General features: G+C 36.7%; 1 protein-coding gene across 42 annotated transcripts in view; it reads left to right on the forward strand.

Annotated features, from left to right (window-relative positions):
* NRXN1 (neurexin 1) overlaps positions 1-21,513 on the forward strand; it is a 711,526-nt gene that overhangs the window by 604,822 nt on the left and 85,191 nt on the right. For 17 of the 42 annotated variants that reach the window (XM_064647926.1, XM_064647928.1, XM_064647931.1 and 14 more), the window contains 2 exons: positions 8,290-8,379; positions 9,806-10,125. In XM_064647926.1, the coding sequence (XP_064503996.1) occupies positions 8,290-8,379; positions 9,806-10,125 (410 nt within the window). Of the gene's footprint in view, positions 1-7,775; positions 7,812-8,289; positions 8,380-9,805; positions 10,126-21,513 lie in introns of all 42 variants that reach the window. The other 25 variants (XM_064647942.1, XM_064647943.1, XM_064647947.1 and 22 more) reach the window with 2 other exon arrangements.

Raw genomic sequence — 21,513 nt, forward strand, 5'->3', positions numbered from 1 at the left:
GGAGGAACAGGATATTCCATACCACGTTATATCAGCCCAGATATATAAACAGATGGAAGGAAGAGAACTCTCTCTCTTCTCTTCCGGGCACTGAGCAAAGTGGTTTTCGGGTCAGTTCCTTTGGGGGGAAGAAAGGCATCGGTTGTGTGGGAAGTATCTTTAGTTCTTCTTTGTATGCATATTGCTTATAATTTTTTTTTTCTATCTTGGTGTAAATATAAAGAATTTTCCTTAGCATCCCTGAAGTAGTTTCGTTTTGTTTTCCTCTTTTTCCCTTCCCCCCGCCTTCCCCTTCTCCCTGGGGAACTGGGCGCAGACTCCGTAGATATCTGGTGTTCAGCCAAAGTAAACAACCACAAACATAATGACAAGGGGAAAATGCTTTGCTATTTGGAAATGCTTTGCAGATTTAAAAAAAAAAGCTGCATTTCATAAAACGTTATAGTGTAATGTTACATAACACAGATTAATTTAAACGGGAAATATTAGTGAAACTTTCTTTTTTCTTTTAAATTTATAAATAGGGAATCAGTTTATTTCAACTTCTAAGACAAAAAAATTAAATCACTGCTGGGAGTCTACCCACGGCCATTATACTATTGCATGGTGGACTGCTTGTTATAGTTCTTCAGTCCTAAAGCACTCCTCTGCTTTTATCTCAGTGAGCATCTGTTTCTAATATTTACAGTTTCTGTTTCTATGTCTTGCCAAAAGCATTAAAAAACCCCTATATGTACAAGTTTAAACCTTTCCATTTGAAATAGATTATTCTTTTATAGTAAAATGTCTGCAAGGCTTAAATACACAAATTGAAATGCCACTTTTAGACAGAATTGAATGTCTGGAGCTTGCTTTGGCCAAGGGCTACTTTTTTTTTGGCTGCACTGCTGACATAGAACAGATTTTTATCTCTTAAATGCCATTTTCTATCTGTATGGGCACATTTGGTTTCTTCTGCTTGGCAAAGGCTTGTCCAAATAATGACCTCAGTTTTGTTTCCATTGGTTTGTGTGTAATCATGCTTGTCCCTAGGAGAATGAGCTGACACAGCCTGGGCAGATGCAGTGAGTGTCACCAAGTACCTGTGTGGTCCAGGACTTTAGGACACAGTGGGGGTTAACTCCGGCATTTTCGTGCTTTGTGAAAGAACATGAAACTCAACGTTTTTAAAATTTACAGTTGCAGTCAAGTGAGTTTGTGTGCTGTTGATGAGGGTTGATGCTGACTGCTTTGGATTTCTTACCTTTTTTATGAATCTGGTCATGTAATGAGCATGACATTATCTTCACTGCACCTGCATTGCCTTTGAACAGTCTGCTAGAGCTGCCCAATTGCAGTAGCTTTGATGATCACAACTGAAGGCCAATACTCTGTTTTCTCCTGTCAACCACAAAAGCAAGAGCAGAATTTAACCCCAGAAGATTTTTAAAATCGTTTCAGATAACTTTTCATGTTGCAAAATGTCCACAAATGACATAAGGGAAAAATAGCTAGATTGTCCCAAAGCCTTTCACTGACTGCAATAAAATGCAGGGATATGAGCAATGACCTTTTGACAGTTTGTCCTGTTCTGACATCAGAACTTACAGGGTGATTAAACTTAATTGGGAGGCTTACCACACAGTTAATAAGACCTTTCTTATTGATGACTTCTACCTGAATACTGGATACTCATGGCATTACAGCCCAACAGGAATTTAAAATGACAGCTGAGCACAGTGCTTCCCATTTGCCATTGTTCATTTATATAACGTATTATTTCTGTCAAGAGACATTCTATATAGCACTTCTTTGCTAACATGAAATGAAGATCATCCAGATTGCTACCTGGGCAAAAGTCAGTAGAACACATTCAGTAGTTCCTGTCTCAGATCTAGCTAATTTTAGATGCAATAGGGTTGAAATATCATCCATTTTCCAGCTGTTGAAAATCTATTGAATAAGAAACTGATTATAGACAATCTCTGGTTAAATTTCTATAGGAAAAGTAACCTTAAATGCTGTGACATTATGATTTAGAAACAGTTCAGAGTCCTTTTACCTTGGAGATCTGCAAAATGTCACTCTTGGAGTGATATGGGGCATGGTACTGTACTTATAACAATTCATTTTTTATACTTTAATCTTCCTCTTTAATGATTTCTATCAATTTTCCTGCCTATTTTAGCAGCAGTCATACAATATTAGCTCCTTAAATACTGCACAGGCAGTACACAAAGGATCTTTTTAAAACTCCTGGTAGCAAAATATGACCTCTAATTTATCAGAGGCGTCTTATGTTTTTTTATCTGCTTCTTGTTGCTTTTCATCTTCTCTTGCTTGTTTTTGATACAATACACCAATTTCTCAAAGTAATTGATCCAGCACTGCACAAACTCAGGCAGGTACTGCATTATAGTGAGGAAGTAAGAACCAGGAAGAGCATATTCTTCATTTAATTACTCATTAATCCAGTGCAAAATAATAAAAAACAAAACAGGGCAGAAAACAGTTGATTTGAAGTGATGGTTCAGCTCTCTCTGAGAGGTTGATGAGTTCTCAGTTTTATCCTGTAGAAAGTTGTAAAACTATGACTTAGTTTGTTTAGATGCAAGCATGAAACAAGGAGCTTACAGGCGAATATAGGCTGTTTTGGTACAGTCTGTAGGATAAGTGGAATGGGAATCAACTTACACATTCATCTTTCAACAAATGTGATAATTGTATTATCCTGTAAAGCAACCTGAGTTTTGCTTTGTTTTTAGCAGTTTAATAAGCCACCAGTGACAGATTTTACTCTGCTGTGAAGACTGCTATCAGTCGTTCTGGGAGAAAATAGTGTCTTTGGATGCTTAAAATTCATTATAAGGAGTTTGGGAGTTCCTGTAGGGTAAAAAGGGTCATATTATATTATGGTGATTTAATATAAACTTGCCAGGCTTGACGACTTCAAAGTTTGGAGAAGTTACACCTCATGGTGGTTTCTCTCCTTATAGGTTAAATTTTCTCAAAAAGGTAAGGCATTGAAGAGCTGCACTCTTACTTATTTGCTACAGGTTCTTTCTGTAACTTGAGAGTTTCTTTGCGCTTTTATGTCCTCGCCAAGCTGATGGTAAGGTTTATTCAAAATGTTCATATGCTGCAACTGTGTGTGTACCTTCCCTCTGAACACTGGAGGAGGCCCAAATCAGCCTTCTGGTTACGTAGCTCCTTGTACAATAGTCTCTGAGGCTCACCACCGTGTGCTCCTCTATCTCTCCCAACACCTCATCTACTCATTGTAACAAGCAGAGCTGACACCTTTTAGCAACAGAAAAAGTCACGTGTCTTCATCTGATCCATCTAGAGCTCATTCCTGGATCAAACACCACATAGACAAATCTGTAAGCACTCAGCAAAAATATAGGTCAAAGCAGTGTCCCCCACAAACGCAGTGATTTCCTGAGGCGAACCTGGACTACTTCTCTTCTACCCCATGCAGCCAGTCTCAAGCACACTATTACATGTGTGCACAGTAATAGTAATAGATGATTCAAAACTTTAGTATGGGCCATTACTGAGATTGTTCTAGCCTGGCCAGATGGTATGGTGGACTGTTTGCCCCTGTATCACAGAGCTGCTGTGGCTCCCTCTCATGCTATGCAGGTAACACTTCAGTCAGAGTTCATCCCTAACTACATCTGGAGGAATGATATGGGTCTCTGTCTTCCTCTTGCAGATACATTCAGACTTTCTGATATTCAGAAATAGCAGTGTCAAGATCATGACGAACAAAACTAGGGAGAGAGGGTAGTTTATAAATGGAGATAGACCTGGATTTCATCATTTTGTTATTTATTTCCCTAACAGATCATTGGCACTAACCATGTGAATTTGTATTCTGCTAAAGGGTTTATTTCAAAGAAAATATTCTCTAGTCTAGGTTGTTCTTCACAGACTCTCAGTTTTCAACCTTCTTACTTATTCTCTTTCAAGGATGCTGCTATTTCACATCAATAACTGACACCTTTATTTCAGAGCACAAAATAGAATTACACTCCAGCCCTGACAATATAATAAATCAGCAGGGATAAAATACATATTAGTGAAGTTCACACAGTTGGTTTGTCCCAGCTGACCTATAGATATAAAGGTATGATTAAAGTTTTTTTTTTTTGACTGTTTCTTCTCAATCGTGACACAAGATTTAGCTGTGACTCAAAGATTTGACCTTTACTTCTCCTCTCTGCCTACCTTGATTCTTTAGAATTATTGTTATTCCCTTGAAGACTTTCTGCCCCTACAAAATTAACAGTCTGTTGTGACAAAATATTATCTATTTGGCAAAAGAATGAAACCAGCTAGAATTCAATCAGGTTGGACAATGTCATGGTGCACATCCCGAGTGAATAATTTCTACACAGCTTTTTTAATCAAAGAAATCTTAGCCATATAACCAAGAGTAATACTGGATAGTCACGTAGCTGTGTACAATTAAAGTTTAGGCATATAGGTTGTTTTATATGAATTACGGTTGAAAGGATCCCTGCCAGGGCACTTAATCTTTCAGATGGGTAACAGAAATAAAATCTCAAAGCCACAGGTTTATTTAGAGTATGAAAAAATTTATTAACCTTCCTGGAATTGTGTTTACCGAAGAAGTTCCTCGTGGTTCACCATATTGCTAAAAAACAAGCATAAATAAAGAAAGGTAGAAAAACGTGCACTGAATACTCCTGAGAAAAACAAACTGTGGTATTTATGATTTCTCTACTGGGGATGAGAGTATAAGATGAAGGAAATGCACACAGTTTTACTGAATTCAGTGGGGCTATCCAGATTCATTGAAACTGAGTGTATGACCCAAACCAACTGTTTGAGAAGCAGCAATTATTGAAAAGATGCTTGTTTTTCAGGATGTATTAATAGGATATTTGTTGCTTTTAATGTTGTTTCCATTATTTTCAATGCTACATGTAAATTTTTTTAATGTAGTAGTAAAGTTACTTATGTGTCTACTACTTTCATCATTACTAAACCTATGTGTTCTCCTTGAAACTAAATCTGGATAAGTTCCACACCATTTCCCCCTAGCCCTTCCATTTTTATTATACACTAGAAGAATTTAAGCTAATGTAATAGTGTCAAATTGATATGCAGTTTTCCTCTGATGAGGAATGGGCTAATGTAATCAGCAATTATTTTTTGTGTGACCTTTACAAATCAAATTGTTATTTCCTTGCTTTTCATTTAAATTTTGCTCCCAGTGGTGAAGGGCTGCTGCAGTTAGTATAAAACATAATTTATTGATAGAGTCACATTATAATAGGGTGCAATATTCTCAAAAAACATACATACTGTATGTTTTAATGAAATAATTCAAAGAAATGTATAAGCTGGCCAAGACTAAATTTATGCTGTTAATTCACAGAGGAGTTTCCACGATTACCATAGAGATGTTCTGGAGCAGCTGCCAAGTAGTAACAGTGGAGGCAGGAATAAACCCTGTCTAGGATAAATCCCGTGTTAGTAATGGAATTACAGTAGAGAGGTAGACCATTAAGGATCCAGTCTGGTGATTGCAGAGGGTCCCTCTACCAAATACACCTGATTTACACCTGCTGGTTGAATAACAACATAGTTTAATGCCTTCCCAATATACACAGCTGTGAACAGTGTTTCCCTTTGACATAACTGTTCTGAGTTCTGGAGAGCATTTGTTCAGGAAAGGCATCCAGTGAGTAACAGTGTGTGAATGATGAGTGTGTTGATGAGTGAATGATGACGTCTATCCATAGGACTTTTTTCCATTATGTTAGTGGATTCCTTATTCCCACAAACCTCTTCTGAAAAACTTAGCCTTTTTCTTATAAATGTAATAGAAGAATCTCACCCACTCCACCAATTTTAATTTTTTTAAATATAGATTACCAAAAAAAAAAAAAAAAAAGTACCCAACCACAACTAAATCTTATGATTCATTTGTTTTAAGTTAAGGAAACCTTTTGGAAATAGGACATTCTCTCACTTAGTGACTCAACTGATAATGCCTCAATAAACATTGTAGAAACATCTTATTGAAAAGCTAAATGTGTTAAAAGTAACTGACTGTAAGAGAAAATAAATTATTAACTCATTGGTTTAGGTGTACATAAATATGTACATATTTTAATTGAAGATAATCCAGAACAGAAACATGGAGAATCATACCATTTATTTTTGTTCCTGTGTTGGTCATATGACATTTCTTATGCTTTTACTTGTACTTCTCAAATTTCTACTTAGTCACAAAAAGTTTTTTGTAAAAGAAGGAGCCCAGGATGAAGGCAAGTAATTTAAAAGATCACAACAGGGAAAAAAAAATTAAACTTTCTGTATTCTCACATCATCACAGTAGTTGTGTTCTGAAGTGTTTTATTCTAAATTTTCAGTTTCTTGGAGAAATAGGAAAGGGAAAGCTTCAGTAAAATACTACTTTACAGAAAATGTTTCTGAAAGTTGGGAACAGAGAAAAATGTACATATGAGAAAAATGTATATATTTTATATACGCGCATACACACACACACACACACACACACACACACACACGTGTCCATGCACTTTTTAACCTGACCTAGTAAAAGATGTCTTTACCTGTGGCAGGGGGATTGGACTAGATGGTCTTCAAATATCCCTTCCAACCCAAACCATTTTATGATTCTGTATTGGAAAATGAGTAGGAAAAAGCCATCTTCTCAAAAGAAAATAGGTCTGCTTCTGGCATAGTGAATTATGTCCATGCTAAACCAAATGAGGGATGCATGAAACATGGCAAATAGCAGTTCATGTCACTGCAGAATAAGAATCTACATTAAACCACCATGGTTTTTGCCACAGAAGGTGTTTCTTTTGCAATTTTGGGGGGCTATTATGCTGCAAGCCTGTTATGACTTGTAATTGTCTGTCAAACTAGAACACTGATCTCCTGAATTTCTACAATATTTTCATTTGATAATTAGCAGTAGGATCCTTCTAGATCAAGAACACATCTTTCTGAACATTATGTGGACTTACTGCATCGTGTGCTTACATTTCCACTGCGGATACAGGACTTGATTCATTGGTTTATTTGGTGGATTTTGAAGTCAAAGACAATAATAATAAGATTGACTTTGGATTTGGACATGAATTGTGAATGACTGTTTTTTACTCATCTGGCTCTTCTTACCTCTCAGATTCTTTACTGATATGAACCAATACAATGAAAGAAAAAGGTATTGTTGGTCTAAAACTCTACTGCCACCAAAAACATATACATTGAAGGAAGTCTTTAGGTTTGCCATTCTCCTAAGTAGAAGATATGATTTTCTGAGGGATCACACCTACATCAAATGAAAAAACTATAATTAGAAATAAATATTTAAATTGTTTTGCTAATTATTCCTCATCTGCTATTTCTCTGATCATACCGGCATTATTTTATCTCATTATTTTAGTTAAAGAAATCAAAGATCTTTACACAGACTGAAAATAGATATGGTTTGCAAATATGACAAGTTTGCCCTTTGCATTGCCGAGTTCTGCTTAGTTCTTAACTTATGAAACCGCACTACAGATGGCTTCTTGCTAAATTTTCAAGCACATCCATGTTTCAGAACCAGGCTACCTTTCAGAAGTCACTTTTGTCAAAGCCTTGGTGTTCCTTCGAGACATTGTGAATGAGTCCTAAGAGAACGTACAAACTGTGAATACCCTGGTCTGTTCTGTACCATATATTTGAATCTCCGGTTTTTATTTAAATGAAGCAAAGAAGTATGTATTTTTTTTTCTGCTTAGGAATAAGTACAGCAGGACTATTACTAGACAGCAGAAGTAAGTGTGCCTTAGATGGTGATTAACAGTTTTGTTCTTCTTCTTCTTTAAATGACTAACCTGGAGTGAGAGGTTGGATGTCTTTTGAAAACTTAAACCTGTTTCACCTGAACATGTTTAACTAGTTAATAAGAAACATCAAAAAAGACAAAACCCTGAGGTCAACTATCATTTTTTTGTAAAGCCATTCGATGATGTTTAAATTTGTTTTTTTGGGTCTGTCTATAACATAAGTTTAATAACCTAGCTCAAATGCAGATTTCTAATTTTCAATTAACATAGGAATAATTTTGTTTGCTAAAATAAAATAAATGAATGAATGAAAAGTCTGAACCATGAAATGTTCTAGGTAGCACTTTTTAAAATTCCAAATTTCAAAAAATCATGTGGCAACTGTATAGCTCAAGATTTAAGTATTAACTTTTAACCTTTGACCTTACAGATTTTAACCAATGAAATGTCTCTTTAAACTTTAAAGGAAACAATGATAACGAGCGCCTGGCGATTGCTAGACAGCGAATTCCATATCGACTTGGTCGAGTAGTTGATGAATGGCTACTCGACAAAGGTAAAAAACATTGATTAAAACTTCAAATAAAAAAATAATTTGAACATAACCAAGTAGTACTTCATTGTAACACTAATAAACATAAAAAATAAATTTCAGTAAAACTAAATTAAAACAAATTTTAAAAAGTAAAATATAGAGTAATATTTGCATACCTTGTATAATAATTTCTATACATTTCTAGAAGTACCAGCTGTTTAATAATCTTACCCTGTTAACTTAAGGTTAAAGGGACTGTTAAATATAATCCACTAACTCAATCTATGAAGGTACTCATAGCAAACATTAACCAAAAATTATAAATCATTCATAGATTATATTACATGTTCCAGCATCTAAATTATTAACTAAAAATATGTGTAGTTATGATATCTTCATTATGGTCCTGAAAAAAAATTTGTTTAAACTGTAGGTATCTTAAATAGTGGGCAATATGAATTGCCAATCAAAATGAAGTCCCTTTAACGTTTGCAACTTTCTAAGGGGATTTTGGAACAAACACTAATTAAAACAGAACTTAAAGTTGTGTGCATGCTTTTTGTGAGCAGAAACCAATCTGCTAAAGTGACTATTCTATTTACTAAGAGTGGTACTGTTGCTGAGGATTTCTCTGTTTAATGGAAATGTGCCATGATTTCTCCATTGGTATGTGTATCATTTCTGAAGCCGCTTTTACATCTAAAATCTTTTATTTTAATTGATAGCCTTGCTGAAAGCCAATCAGACATCTATTTTTGAATCTGCCTCTGAGATACTCAGTGCGAACCATGTGTTTCTTTTCAGTGTGTATGTTGAAGGAAAATAAACATTTAAATATGAAAAGGAAACAATTAAAAATGTAAATATTCACTTATATAGAGATGTGACAGATTACTGCATAAATTCCTTAAAATTTACTTGACCTAATGACTCGTTGGCATATATATAAACTTTGTCTGTGTGTATATACATATTTGTATATGTCTATACATACATAAACTCACAAGTACATAAAGCTATAGGCTCTATGCTGCACTGCATGGGAAAAAAAAACCAAACAAAAACTTTTAAATGTTGGCAGACTTGAAGAAAAAGTTATCTTAAGGAATTAGAAACCTGGCATTCTTGAGGCGCACCAAAAGGTTAACACTGCTTTCAAGGAGAGGGGTATCACACGTAGTGCTAAACACGTTTGCAAGTATATTTGATTGGCCTTTTAGCAAAAAACATGTAAATCCCAAAAAGTTGTAAATTAATAAACACAAAAATGCCTTCAAAATTTATGCATTTCATGGACACCTCATTAAAAAGCAATGAATTATGAGTCAAATCCTTTTCTTATAGTTTATTGCTCTCATTTTTCACCCCATGACAATCTGTTATCACTTGTGTAGAGTATAGTGTTCACAGTCAACATATTTGCATGTATATAATATTATCTTCACAGGGCGTCAGCTCACAATCTTCAATAGCCAAGCAACCATAAAAATTGGAGGCAAGGAACGTGGGCACCCTTTCCAAGGCCAGCTCTCTGGTCTTTACTACAATGGCTTGAAAGTTCTGAATATGGCAGCAGAAAATGATGCCAACATCGTGATAGAAGGAAATGTGAGACTTGTTGGTGAAGTGCCTTCCTCTATGACAACCGAGTCCACAGCCACAGCGATGCAGTCTGAGATGTCCACGTCAGTCATGGAAACAACCACCACTTTGGCCACGAGTACTGCTAGAAGAGGAAAGGCCCCGACAAAAGAACCGATTGGTCAGGTTAGTCCACTTCCTCACCTTTTGACAATATGTTCCCATCTTTGGGAGTGTGGCCTCCTATATCACTTTCACGCTGCAGATGAAATTGTTCCTGTTGAAGAAATGCATGAATTACAATTTAAAGTTCTGTACCACACATGGCTCATGGATGTTATGTTGATCAGTATTTAGAGAGAAAGTAAAGATTTTGCTGTTCTTCTAAATTAGGCAAACTTACCAGTTCAGATTGTTCTTGTGCTGAGTTTTATTGCCCTGTCATCCATCTTCATAGTGCTGCATATTTTTAAATATTCTTTCTTCCTCTGATGGCTTACATCGATTACTTTCAGTGTAGGAATGCAGGATGTCTGGAATTAGAGATAATGAAATGGAGTGATGACTTTATCCATGAGATAGAGAAAAGACTCAGTTTTAAGAGAGAACAGGAAGGAGGTGTGAAGACAAAAAGTTGTAAGAGGCTGGAAAAGAGGGAATTAGCACTTTCTCTAAGTCCCACGACTGATCATCTTCTCTGGCAGAATTCCTCATAAGAAGCAGTGGCAGCAGAGGGAATTAAGAGCACTCTGCACCAGGCTTCAAGTCAGAGGCTGTTCTTTACTGTTGTTGAGGTCATTTGCATCTCATGAATTTAGTGATATATTCAATTGCTTTCAGGTTTTGTCAGGATCTCTGTATAATATGTGGGGGAATTTAATTATTGGGAAAAGGAGGGGGAAAAACAGGTGAGTGAATTAAGTACCTTCATCTTGGGGATACTCTAAGTAAAAGCATTCAGAGGTTGTGCTTTAAAAACCTAAAGCTTATCAAGGCATTTCTGTGGTGGAGAATATTTTTTTACATTTATTCTGTCTTCAAAAGGAAAAAAAAAACAAACAAAAAACAACCCACAAAAAAAATTCACAAAAAACCTTAAACCAACACAAAACAAAAGGTACAATTCTAAAAGCTTTTCTTATGTTCATTTGGTTCACATGCTTGCTTGTGTGCCCACTGTGCCATCAAGCCATGACAGCTACACTCCTGAGATCCAGAAGTAGGACAAGGAACACAGAAAGCATCATGAGCAGGAGCATGATGTGATGAATGAGGTTAATTTTCTCAAGAATGGAGGAGAACATGCTGATTATACTCATAGGCTGAGGTCAAGTTGCTTGTTTTCTGCATAAAAACTCAAACCACAGACTGAATTTGATCAGGGTATCAAACTTGAATCTTCAGCTTTTCTGTCTGTAGTATCTTTTTATGCTTTATACCATAGACCAAAAACTACAGTTAAATAAAAGTAAAAATTTTTATTTAACAAACTGAAGCAGTACATTTAAGTTAAAAGGGAGCTTTTAAAAAAAAATCACTTTGACTTGCAGGTTGCAGGTTTTTTAATGATTACTGTAATAAACTGCAGTGTTTTTATTAAATAGGCAATAAATTTTCTTTGTTACTAATTCTGTTTTAAATAGTATATCACACTGTATTATCCAACTAGTTTGATCTCAGTATTTTGTAGCAGAAAGATCTAAGACTTCATCAAATTTACCAAGAGGAAGATCTGCATGTAAAAGTGCAAGACACTCTCGCAGTGTGGAAGAATTTGGGCTAAATTAATGTTACTAAATTAAAATTAAACTAAGTTAAACTGTTCTATCAGTTCATAGCACACTTTTGGGCTCTGCCACTCTCTCAGGTAAATTCCAGGCACAATTTGACAGGTAGAATGTCACAGGGACCATTCCCAGTTGGCACCTTGTACGATTTGTAGGTAGTGGGAGTTTACTGGTATAGTTGCTTTGCCAGTTGGCCTCAGTTTCTGGGAATATTCCCCAGTATGATTTACGCACTATTTACATGTTTGGCACTAAGATTTTTCTTTTTGAGGTGTTCCAATGGCTTATTTTTGGAAGAAAATTTTCTTAAGCTAACAACTATGGTGAGGTGTAAATTTTTCTGAAGAGGGGAAACAGACAGTTAGGCAAAATGATCTTCTGAAAATGTATTGTTTCTAGGCTGTGGTACCTAAAATAAGATGAGGCCCTTATCGACTCTATCAGAGCATCTACTCAGTTTTTTAGAGCACCTTGCTCTAAATGCTCAGCACCACTGGAGCTGAGTGACCTCAATGCAGCTGTGCCATTTGCTCCTCCCTTTCTGGCCGTAGTAGCTATACCAAGATACCATAAGCATTTACTCTTTGATATTCCACCATCAGGAACTTCCAGCAGACTCCAGGAGCATCCAGAGGTGTGCAGCAACTCACCAAAACATGTTCTGAAGGTGAAGGTATTGATCAGCCTTTCTCACCTGTTAGCCTGGCTGGCACAAGTCCCTCATGTAGCCCATGGGAAACTGTATCTGTGAGCCTGAAATCAACATTTCTGAGGAAAGCATTTGATAGTAACATCACTACAACTCATGGCATCCCAAGTATATAACTGAGCCCTTCTTGACTTCAGCTATGCCTCAATGTCCTGCCTGGTAGAATCTCTGTTGTCATTATGACTATACAAATAATTAGTCAGGACTGTACTGGAACACAGTTTGCAGTCAGGCCTATGATTTGATTTAAGGAGATTGATAACATCCCAAAGTCAAAGATGAATTTTGTCTACAAAACTGTTCATGCTACAAAGACCTAGGAAGCTCCTGAATCAAATTAAGGACATAACTTTTTCTCTTCATTAATGTCTGTTTTCTTATTCTACCTGCATGTAATAATTTCTGAGCTAGTGACCCATAGGACTCCCACAGGTCTGTCCTGCAGGGTGCTGAGTAATGACTTTCCATCTTGGTGTCACTGGAGATAAAGGCACTTACCATCTCATGAAAAATCTACTTCTAATTTCTTCATTCCCTTTCATTTTTGTCCTTTACTTCCCCCCCCCCCCCCCGATTTTTACTTATATATAACCTCTACAAGAGTGTCAACTGCATTGACATACTGTAACCTCTGCAGGAGTGCCAATTACATTGACATACTGTAATGCACAAGAAGAAAAGTTACATTTCTAGCATTAATTAGGTTACTGAAGAAAATATGAGGCTGAACAGCAATTGCTAATGAAAAAATCTTACATTACTGCAAACCAGTGCAGGTTTGAAATAGAATATAAGCATATGATCTAATCAGTCGGAGATTGTTTGCTCCATTTGCTGAGGTATTGAATTCAATTAATATTACAATAGTTAAAGAAGATCATTGAAGTCTTTATTTATAAGAAATGTTCTTTTTAAAAACCTATAATGTGTAATTGACAGAGTGCATGCTTCTTCACAGATATCTAACAATTGCAATATATGATAAAAGATATACATGGGACTTCCAGAAAGTATGTTGAATACTGTTGTGCATGATTTTAGACAAATGAGGTCTTAATGCTTCTGAGGAAAAAAAGCTTTTTGTTAGTGACTCTGCTCTAAATGAAGGCTTTCCCTCTTGGACACTGTGTCATATTTTAACAATGAATATTTTGGTGATGACAGACATCTTAATTATAGCACTTGGAAATGCAAATTTTTCAAGGGGGAGAAAGGGACTCAAAGCTTATTGAATGTCAATGGTAGGTGAATGCCTCATTTTCCTTAGTGCCTTAAAATCCTCCCCTTTACCCCACCTTTGATTATAATGGCATCTCTAGCTGTCAGCCTTCATGCAAAGCACTGTGTAAACACATAGGAAGTAAAAGTCCCTGCCTCTGATATCTTATAGGATAAACAAAAGGTATCAGGCAGGGGAAAAAAAAAAAGAGGAAATCAGGGGGTGAGAGGAAGAGGGAAATAAAGAAAGCATTGTGTTGTTTCAGTGTTAAAAAGTGACATGTGGATTTGCACCTATTGTAGGAGGAACAGTTTACAGCCTGTGCTTTTTTTATCCAGGCTCTCCAGATAGCAGCCCCCCAGCTACAGCTGTCCTGTAGGATCACTACATGGCTTACAGTAGACTCTGGAGCAGGCAATTTAGGGACTGGGCTGCCTGGTCAGGCAGTTGGTGCAAAATTGGCACCAGTTGTATGGTCAGTGAGAGGTTTTCTCTGCTTCACTTCTCACTTTGCCATTGGCACTTGAGAGAAGCCATGGCCACTGGCATGGAAACAGAGGATTGCAGGAAAGGTCCTTTGTTTCCCCCACACTGTATGGAAAGAGGCTCAAAATTTTACATACCTTTATGAGCATGAAAAGAAATCCCCAAACTTAAGTGTTGCAAGAACAGAACTTCTGTTAAGTGAAAATATGCAGCTGTGTGCTGCTAACCTCTGGTGAGCCATAAGTATGCACTGGAGCTCAGGAGTCATGAATTTGGTCTAAGAATATCACCCTTTTTATGAAGTTATTCAGCAAAATTATACAGTTAAGTTCTTCCTTCTTTTTCTCCTTTATTTTTAACACTTTTTAAAAGTCTCATTTGCAAGTTTTTCTATTCAGTCATGAAGGTGATAAACATTTTTTAAAACTGAAAATAAAGATTCACAATTGTAGAACTCCAGGAGCTGGAATGTTAAGGAAAACATCGAGTACTGCAAGGCTTGCAATAAAAATTGCAAGAGTTGGCAGAAGTCTGAAAGGCTTCAAAAGGATTTAGAGAATGGGTTTTGCTTGAATTAGGAAAGCCCAATCAGGCCTTTAGTATCTTTTTGGCACGGCTTTGTGAATCTGTATTAACTGGAAATCATAAATGAAGTGATAGTAAATCAAGAATAATATGCTCATTTCTCATCCCTTTCTAAGGATTTGATTATGACAGCCCATCCACAGAGCAGCCTCTGCTCTCATGCATTGGAAACTGTTTCTGAAAATTGTGTGCTAAATAGCTTTTTTATTTTCCATAAGGGATTCTGGCAATCCTCTTTGTTCTCATCAGAGTGAGTTCTTATCAATAACACTAAGCCACTTAACCAGCAATTGCAATATACTGTGAGATGATTACATGTTTTGGAACAATAGGCACTGATTTTTGGTCAAGCAGAATTAAATCAATGAACTGAAATTTGGTCAGTTGCCTTGGAGGGCATACATCAGGTGAAGGGTATGTTTCTTTACATATATTGAAGCAGCATATTTAAATGGTATTCACTGTTGCAGGGACAATGACAGGCTTGGCTCAGCATCTTCACCTGCCAAATAAAAACAAGCATTTGAGAAAACAGAGGTGTTTTCCATGGAAAAAGTTCCATTTTAAGAATGGTAGTTGAATACATGACCTCTACACAGGATAGCAAATGGGAACATATTTTATGGAGACATACTGATCATTAAATCAGTGCAGTTAATATTAATAGGATGATGAGTATTTTCCACCCTTTTTGGATTAAAATTATGTACTGTATGGTTTGCAATGTCCTGTTTCTGTGCACAGGCATTGTGTTCTTTCCATGGATCCACACTGCTTCACCTTCTTTCTCTGGACAGTCACACCAACTAGACCAGAGTTCATTGGCCCCAGTAGTCAACACTCTTCCCCAGGGGTCTGATAAATCAGAAGGATTTGATACAACAGATGCTCACTAGTGTAAAGTGAATATCATAGCTTCCAGCATCACAGTGCTCAGCACCCATGTGTGTTCATTAAGTGACAGATCCTGGGAAATTTGAGTGTTAAGGACAAATCTCATTTGCAGTAGGATCTCTGTGCAACTATGGTAGTTGTGAAGTGCTCATGTTTCAATTGCAGATTGACAGAAATGCATGAGGTCCATGCCCTTTTTCTTTGTTTTTGTTTAAAATAGCACATTAACCGCTTTTATTTTCTTGTAGTGATTTCTGATAATTTAATTATTTTAAAACATAATTGTCAACATAACTGACACTCAAGTTCTCTAAAAAATTGACAACAGGATATAGCGACCATTAAAATTCTCAATCTTTGTTTTAATATTTGCTACCTGATCACATCTGACTTTCCCGTTCTCCTGCAATATATTTGCATATTGAATATTGGCTCTTCAGCTGGAGTGCTGAAGTTGTATAAATAGGGTGGCTTTAGAAAAGCAGCATTCAGCACACTTGCCTGTTAGATTGGCTCATTGGTTTGTTATTTTCAAGTATGACTTATGCGATCGCATGGTTGTCTGTCTGTCCCTCTTAATAAATATTGAATCCCTTGACCAAGTCAGCCAAATCTCTTTTTGGCATAAAGATTTCAAGGACATTAAGCTCCTAGAGAAGCCAAATTCTGTCAGTTCTAGTGCCCAGCCTGATCTCCTGTTGCATATTATGGAGCCAGGTTTCCCCCTGGTTTGTGTTTAAAAAGAAAAGATTAAAAAGAAAAACAGAGTGTATATGTGCTTAGAATGAGGTTTCCAAAAGTTTCTCAGACTCATTAATGCTTCCATATTATGTCAATGGTTTTTAAAATCTAATCCTAGGACACTCACAGGTATAAGGACTGCAACGCTGCCCTTAATGTGTAAGTTAGCTCCCTAAGAAATACAGGCTTTTGTGCATGCAGCCTTGCCACAGAGCTCCGAAATAATAGTGATTGTCATTAGCTCTGTAGTCTACAGAGAATTTCACCTCTATAACCAGAGCTTTGTGCCAAGCTCAGAGGATAAGACCTGCTGTTAACATTTGTTGTTAGCATTTGTTGGAGAGGAGTGGTTCATACAGGCACTTTGCAGCACACTGGACCACCAAAGGCAAATCTTAACCAGTTGCTTGGAAAACTACAGGCACAAAAACAACTGGACCTGATCAGCAATGCTACTTTAGTTCTACTGCACTATACGGTCCAGAGAAGACTGGGTTCTGCTTTGTCTTTGGCTCTGCTGTGGATTAGCTTCAAGAGACTCCAGCCCTTCAAAATGAAGGGTCTCCAGCCCTTCGAAAATGAAGCCAAACCATGCAACTTCCATTAAGCCAGTGGGATATGTATAAAACCTTGAGCACTGCTTTGAAACCACTCCCTACAGTGTGTATGCACAGGGAAAAAATGCTTGTAAATGAAATTACAGCAGTGATAGTATCCAGAGATTGGCCAGACACTTGCATAAATTATTGATTAATTAGTTGCAAATAAGAGTTTCTTTTTAAGTTCCAATTTTGGAAAAAAGGATCTGAAGCCACTTGTCGCTTTGATTTTGTTGTTCTTTCATGTTTAATTGACCATGTTCTTTTATTACAGTTTGATTTATTATGTGGGGTTTTTTTAACCCAGCTTAGTTTTATCCAGTCTCAGAATCTGACACATTACCGTATTTAAATATGGTGAACTTTAGCTTTCAAGTAGAGCAAACATCATCTTGGTATCAACGCTTTTTCCTAGCATGCTGCCTTTCTTTATTCCTAGTAAGTTGCTCATGTCGTGTTAGGACTGTAATATTTCTAAAACGTCCCTTTGTGTAACATGGGACATGGTGTCTAACAGTTGCTGAGCAAAGTCACACCCAAAGTTAGCCAGTGATTTGTTGTTGGAGAAATATTTCCCTCATGTTCACAGCTCTTTTTTTCCAACCTCTTTCTTAGGAACAGTCCTCTCGTACGAAGCAGTGCTTGGTTTTCTCTCATGCTCTCTTATCTGTCTGCTGTTCCTCCTCAGTGCCTGCCAGCACACTAAACAAACATCATTACATCAGGATTATAGGGAAATGGGATTGTTTCACCCAGGTGGAGCAAGAGGCTCTTGCAGAGGTGGTGACCCATAACCATGCAGTCACAGAGCTGTAATGCACTTTTCTGTGTTTGGGATGGCTGAAAAGGGCTGGGTGTTACAGTCACTACTGATTCTCAGTAGCCTTGCAGGATAGAAATCCTTGTATTGTGTCTGAGAGTTGCTGTTCTCCAGTGAAAAGAAAGCGATAGTCGTTCAGTCCCCTTATCACTCCCTGGAGCCGTGGTAAGCCTGAAGATCTTGTTCACTTTTCCTTTGGTGAATTTCTGTGATTGAAGTACTATGTGTTTTACAAACTTGGCTCACACAATTTCCTTTCAGAAAGCACAAATTAATACATTCTATTTCTTTTGTGTATGATTCCTCAAAGCCGAGGGAAAGAAAAGCAAATTGACTTGGAGTGTGACTCTCCTCTCCCAGCAGGGAGAGCCCAAAGCAGGCACCCAGCTCTGATAAAGCACAGCTTTGATGTTCTGCTACACTTGCAGCCCCCCCAGCGTACTGCAGCAGTATACCAGTCCTGCTGCTCCAGCCAACCATGATTGCAAGAGTTTCCATAGCACATGGAGCTGGTGGGAAATAAATTTTCTTTCCTTATGTAATTAATCAGATTAATTGCTGCAGGTTGCAGTGTTCAGCCTGGCAAGGACCCGTCTACAACAGTCAACAGACTGATTTGTTGAACACCAAGCATATATTAGAACTCTTCAAAATTAAGGTGATAAACCATATTATGTACTGGAGGTTTCCTCTAAGCGTGATGCTGATAGTAATGTGTGAAGCCTTTCTTCTCACTTACTGTTATTAAGACCAAAGCTTCATTCACAGGCATGCCTGCTTCATAGACTGCAGATCATTTTCTTTAATCAAAAATTCTCGGGACTATTTTTGGTTAATAAATTAGTACAGAAGGTTTCTTCAAAAAACCTTTATTTTTTTCCCCTGTGGGTAGTACCAACATCCCATGTCTGTCTTGAATAAATCAATAATTATTTTATTATTTATTGATTTATTTAATTCAATCTGTTAGCTAAATTTGTCTTTATTTGTTTTCATTTAGTATTCAGCAGTTGATCTGAACAGCTGACAGTTATATTTTGTTTATATACTGACATTACTTCAGAGTTAGATACTTTCTAGTAGTTATGTCTCCGTGCTCTTTACTTAGAAGATCTGCAGTTCTGTTACAAATAATTTTGCATCCAGGCAGTGTATTACATCTTTGCATGGTTTTTTCTTTCTCTTAATGGCTCTGTTGAAATGTCTCTTTTTTGCACTGTCGTTTTGCAAGCACACACACATATATACACACACACTTATAAAAGCCATCTGAAGTTATTAGGTTGGAATTTTTTCAGTGTGAAGGCAAACAGTAAAGTCTCCAAAGGGGCTTAAGGAAGATACCTGGGACACTTGCCAGTTTCTCCAAAGAAGGGGCATGCAGGGGCATCTGCATTAAGGAAGTAAAGAACTGAATCTGTTCCATAGATCTAACTACACCACTCTCTTCTGGAAGTGCATAGAAACATGGACTGAGAAATAGGAACCATTTCCTTAAAATCCACTCCAGAAGATGGAATTTTGACCAATTAAAGAGAAATCAAAGACATGGGTTTGTATTTTGACCTAGGGGAAAGGATACCATCTTCCTCCAGTTCATCTCCACTAATAAATGAGTACTTCCCTGCTGTGAGATGATGATAGGATGAAGATGAAATCCATTAATGGCTTTGATGTATTCAGATACATCATTAAGGACTGTGTCTGTATCTAGAAACACAGTGGTGAAAGTACCAGGTTTTAGGAGAACACACAGCAGGTCAATTAGAAGTAGTTCTGGCAAGAGAAGAAATTATGTGGGAGGAAGCCCAGATGAAGAGATTGCATGGTACTGGACACACCCTCAGATCCTGGAAGAAAGAGGTTCACATGGGGAACAAAACTTTTGAAGGTATAATGTGCTGTATGATTTTGCAACATCTTTAAACCTAGCCAGGTATTAAATGTTTGGGATTTTATGGGTGGATTCTGTCGAGAAGAAAGACTGAAGAGGTTGACAGGGCTTTTTAAATGGCCAACAGCTTGCAAGAGGTTTTTCTCCGCTCCTAGCACAATACTATAAATATAGAGAACACATTTATTGTGAGATTTTCATGAACTAAAAAAAAAGAGGATGAGGTAAGAATAAATAACCTTAGACATATCTTAAATGACACTCCCGTATTATTTTCAGGTTTTTAAAGCAGGACATTAGTATTTGTGCTGAGTAGACACTGTGATGATGGTGGGAACAGCAAGAGTGACATTCTGATGTCCATGTAGCCATAGGTGACTCCACAGACTAATAGATCATTTGCTTTTCTCTTCCTATCCAGATTCTCTTGTGATTTTCACAAATGTGCTGGTATTAAAAAGTCCTTCTGTCTATTTCAGCTCATATTTTAGGAAAACGAGTGTAGATCCTGTCTCTATGTTTCATCAGGCCACAAATTCCCTAAAATTAAGTGTCTGGGAGTTTTACTGAATGCTTGAGGGACATCCATCTAGACTGAATGTGTTCAGTAAAGCTGATAATTCCTTACATTAATACTAAGACTTAGTTGCTTAATTCCAGGCTCCCAAAGGTATTGAATATGACAGTCTGAATACATTTTCAGTAGGTGGATGGACTTATTAATTAACTGATTTAATCCATACCAAAGCATTATCAATATCTTTGTCTATCATGCCACAGTGTAGGATAGCACTGATAGGTAGATATGTGTTGCCTTCTAAAAATTAAAGTATTTGCATATGTATTTGACTGTATAAACATAATTTTTTAGTTATATTTTTGTGGTGATGTCCAATTGCAACTAGGATAGCATAAACACCTAAAATATTTCCCTGATAATGCCACTGACGTTTCCTCTCCCTGAGATAGATGATGGTAGCTTGAATCACAGGAATAGGCTAAGAAATAATATTTTCTGAAGTGATCCAAACAGCCATATTATAATTAAATGAGAGATAAAGGCAGTGGTAGTATTTTCCTTATGAAATGACAGACATGGTTAAAAGCATATGCAGGAGAGGAAGTGTCAAGGTGAGATTATTGTTTTCTCCAATGATTGATGGAAGAATCATTTTTGACTACCTAAATTAGGTTTTCATTTTTTATCAGGAGCATATCAAGAACAAAAGAAAAGAAAATCTTCTGTTCAAACCTATTTCTGTGTGATTTTTTAAAAAATCTTTATTCTTTATTGTTAAGTTCAGGCAAATCTGAAAAAAAAACAGATTCAAAATGAAAATTCAAACAACACCAGTGTTTAAAAAATGTTTTGAGTGTATTATATTACTCTAATTAGACATAAATCTGTAAGTGGCTGAGATCAGCCCAGTGTTTTCAATCAATGTTTGAAAAGCTTTATAAATCTGTTGTGGCAGTGCCTCCTCTGCAATCTTAACTGACCTCAGTATTTGAACTTTTGCAATAGTTTTTGTAGTGCTATGAGTCCCCACAGAGATCGAAACCATTATCTATGTTTTTAGCGTTATACAGGTAAGCCTCTGAAGAAAATCTTGCAATTAATTTAATCCTACACATAATTCAATATCTTCATATAATAAATATCTTTATACATTAAAAATAGCTATCAGCTTCCTTACTCTGTGAATAGATTGAAGTGCTTTGTTTTTCCATAAGAGGGAGATAGCAGATGTCTGAAATGATAATTCCACCGTATGGCAATTTCATTTTCTTTCTAGTGCAATATTAAAATAATAATCATAAACACTGAACAACATTGTTA

The sequence above is a fragment of the Pseudopipra pipra genome, chromosome 3, assembly GCF_036250125.1.
Source record: "Pseudopipra pipra isolate bDixPip1 chromosome 3, bDixPip1.hap1, whole genome shotgun sequence".
NCBI classification, from domain to species: domain Eukaryota; kingdom Metazoa; phylum Chordata; class Aves; order Passeriformes; family Pipridae; genus Pseudopipra; species Pseudopipra pipra.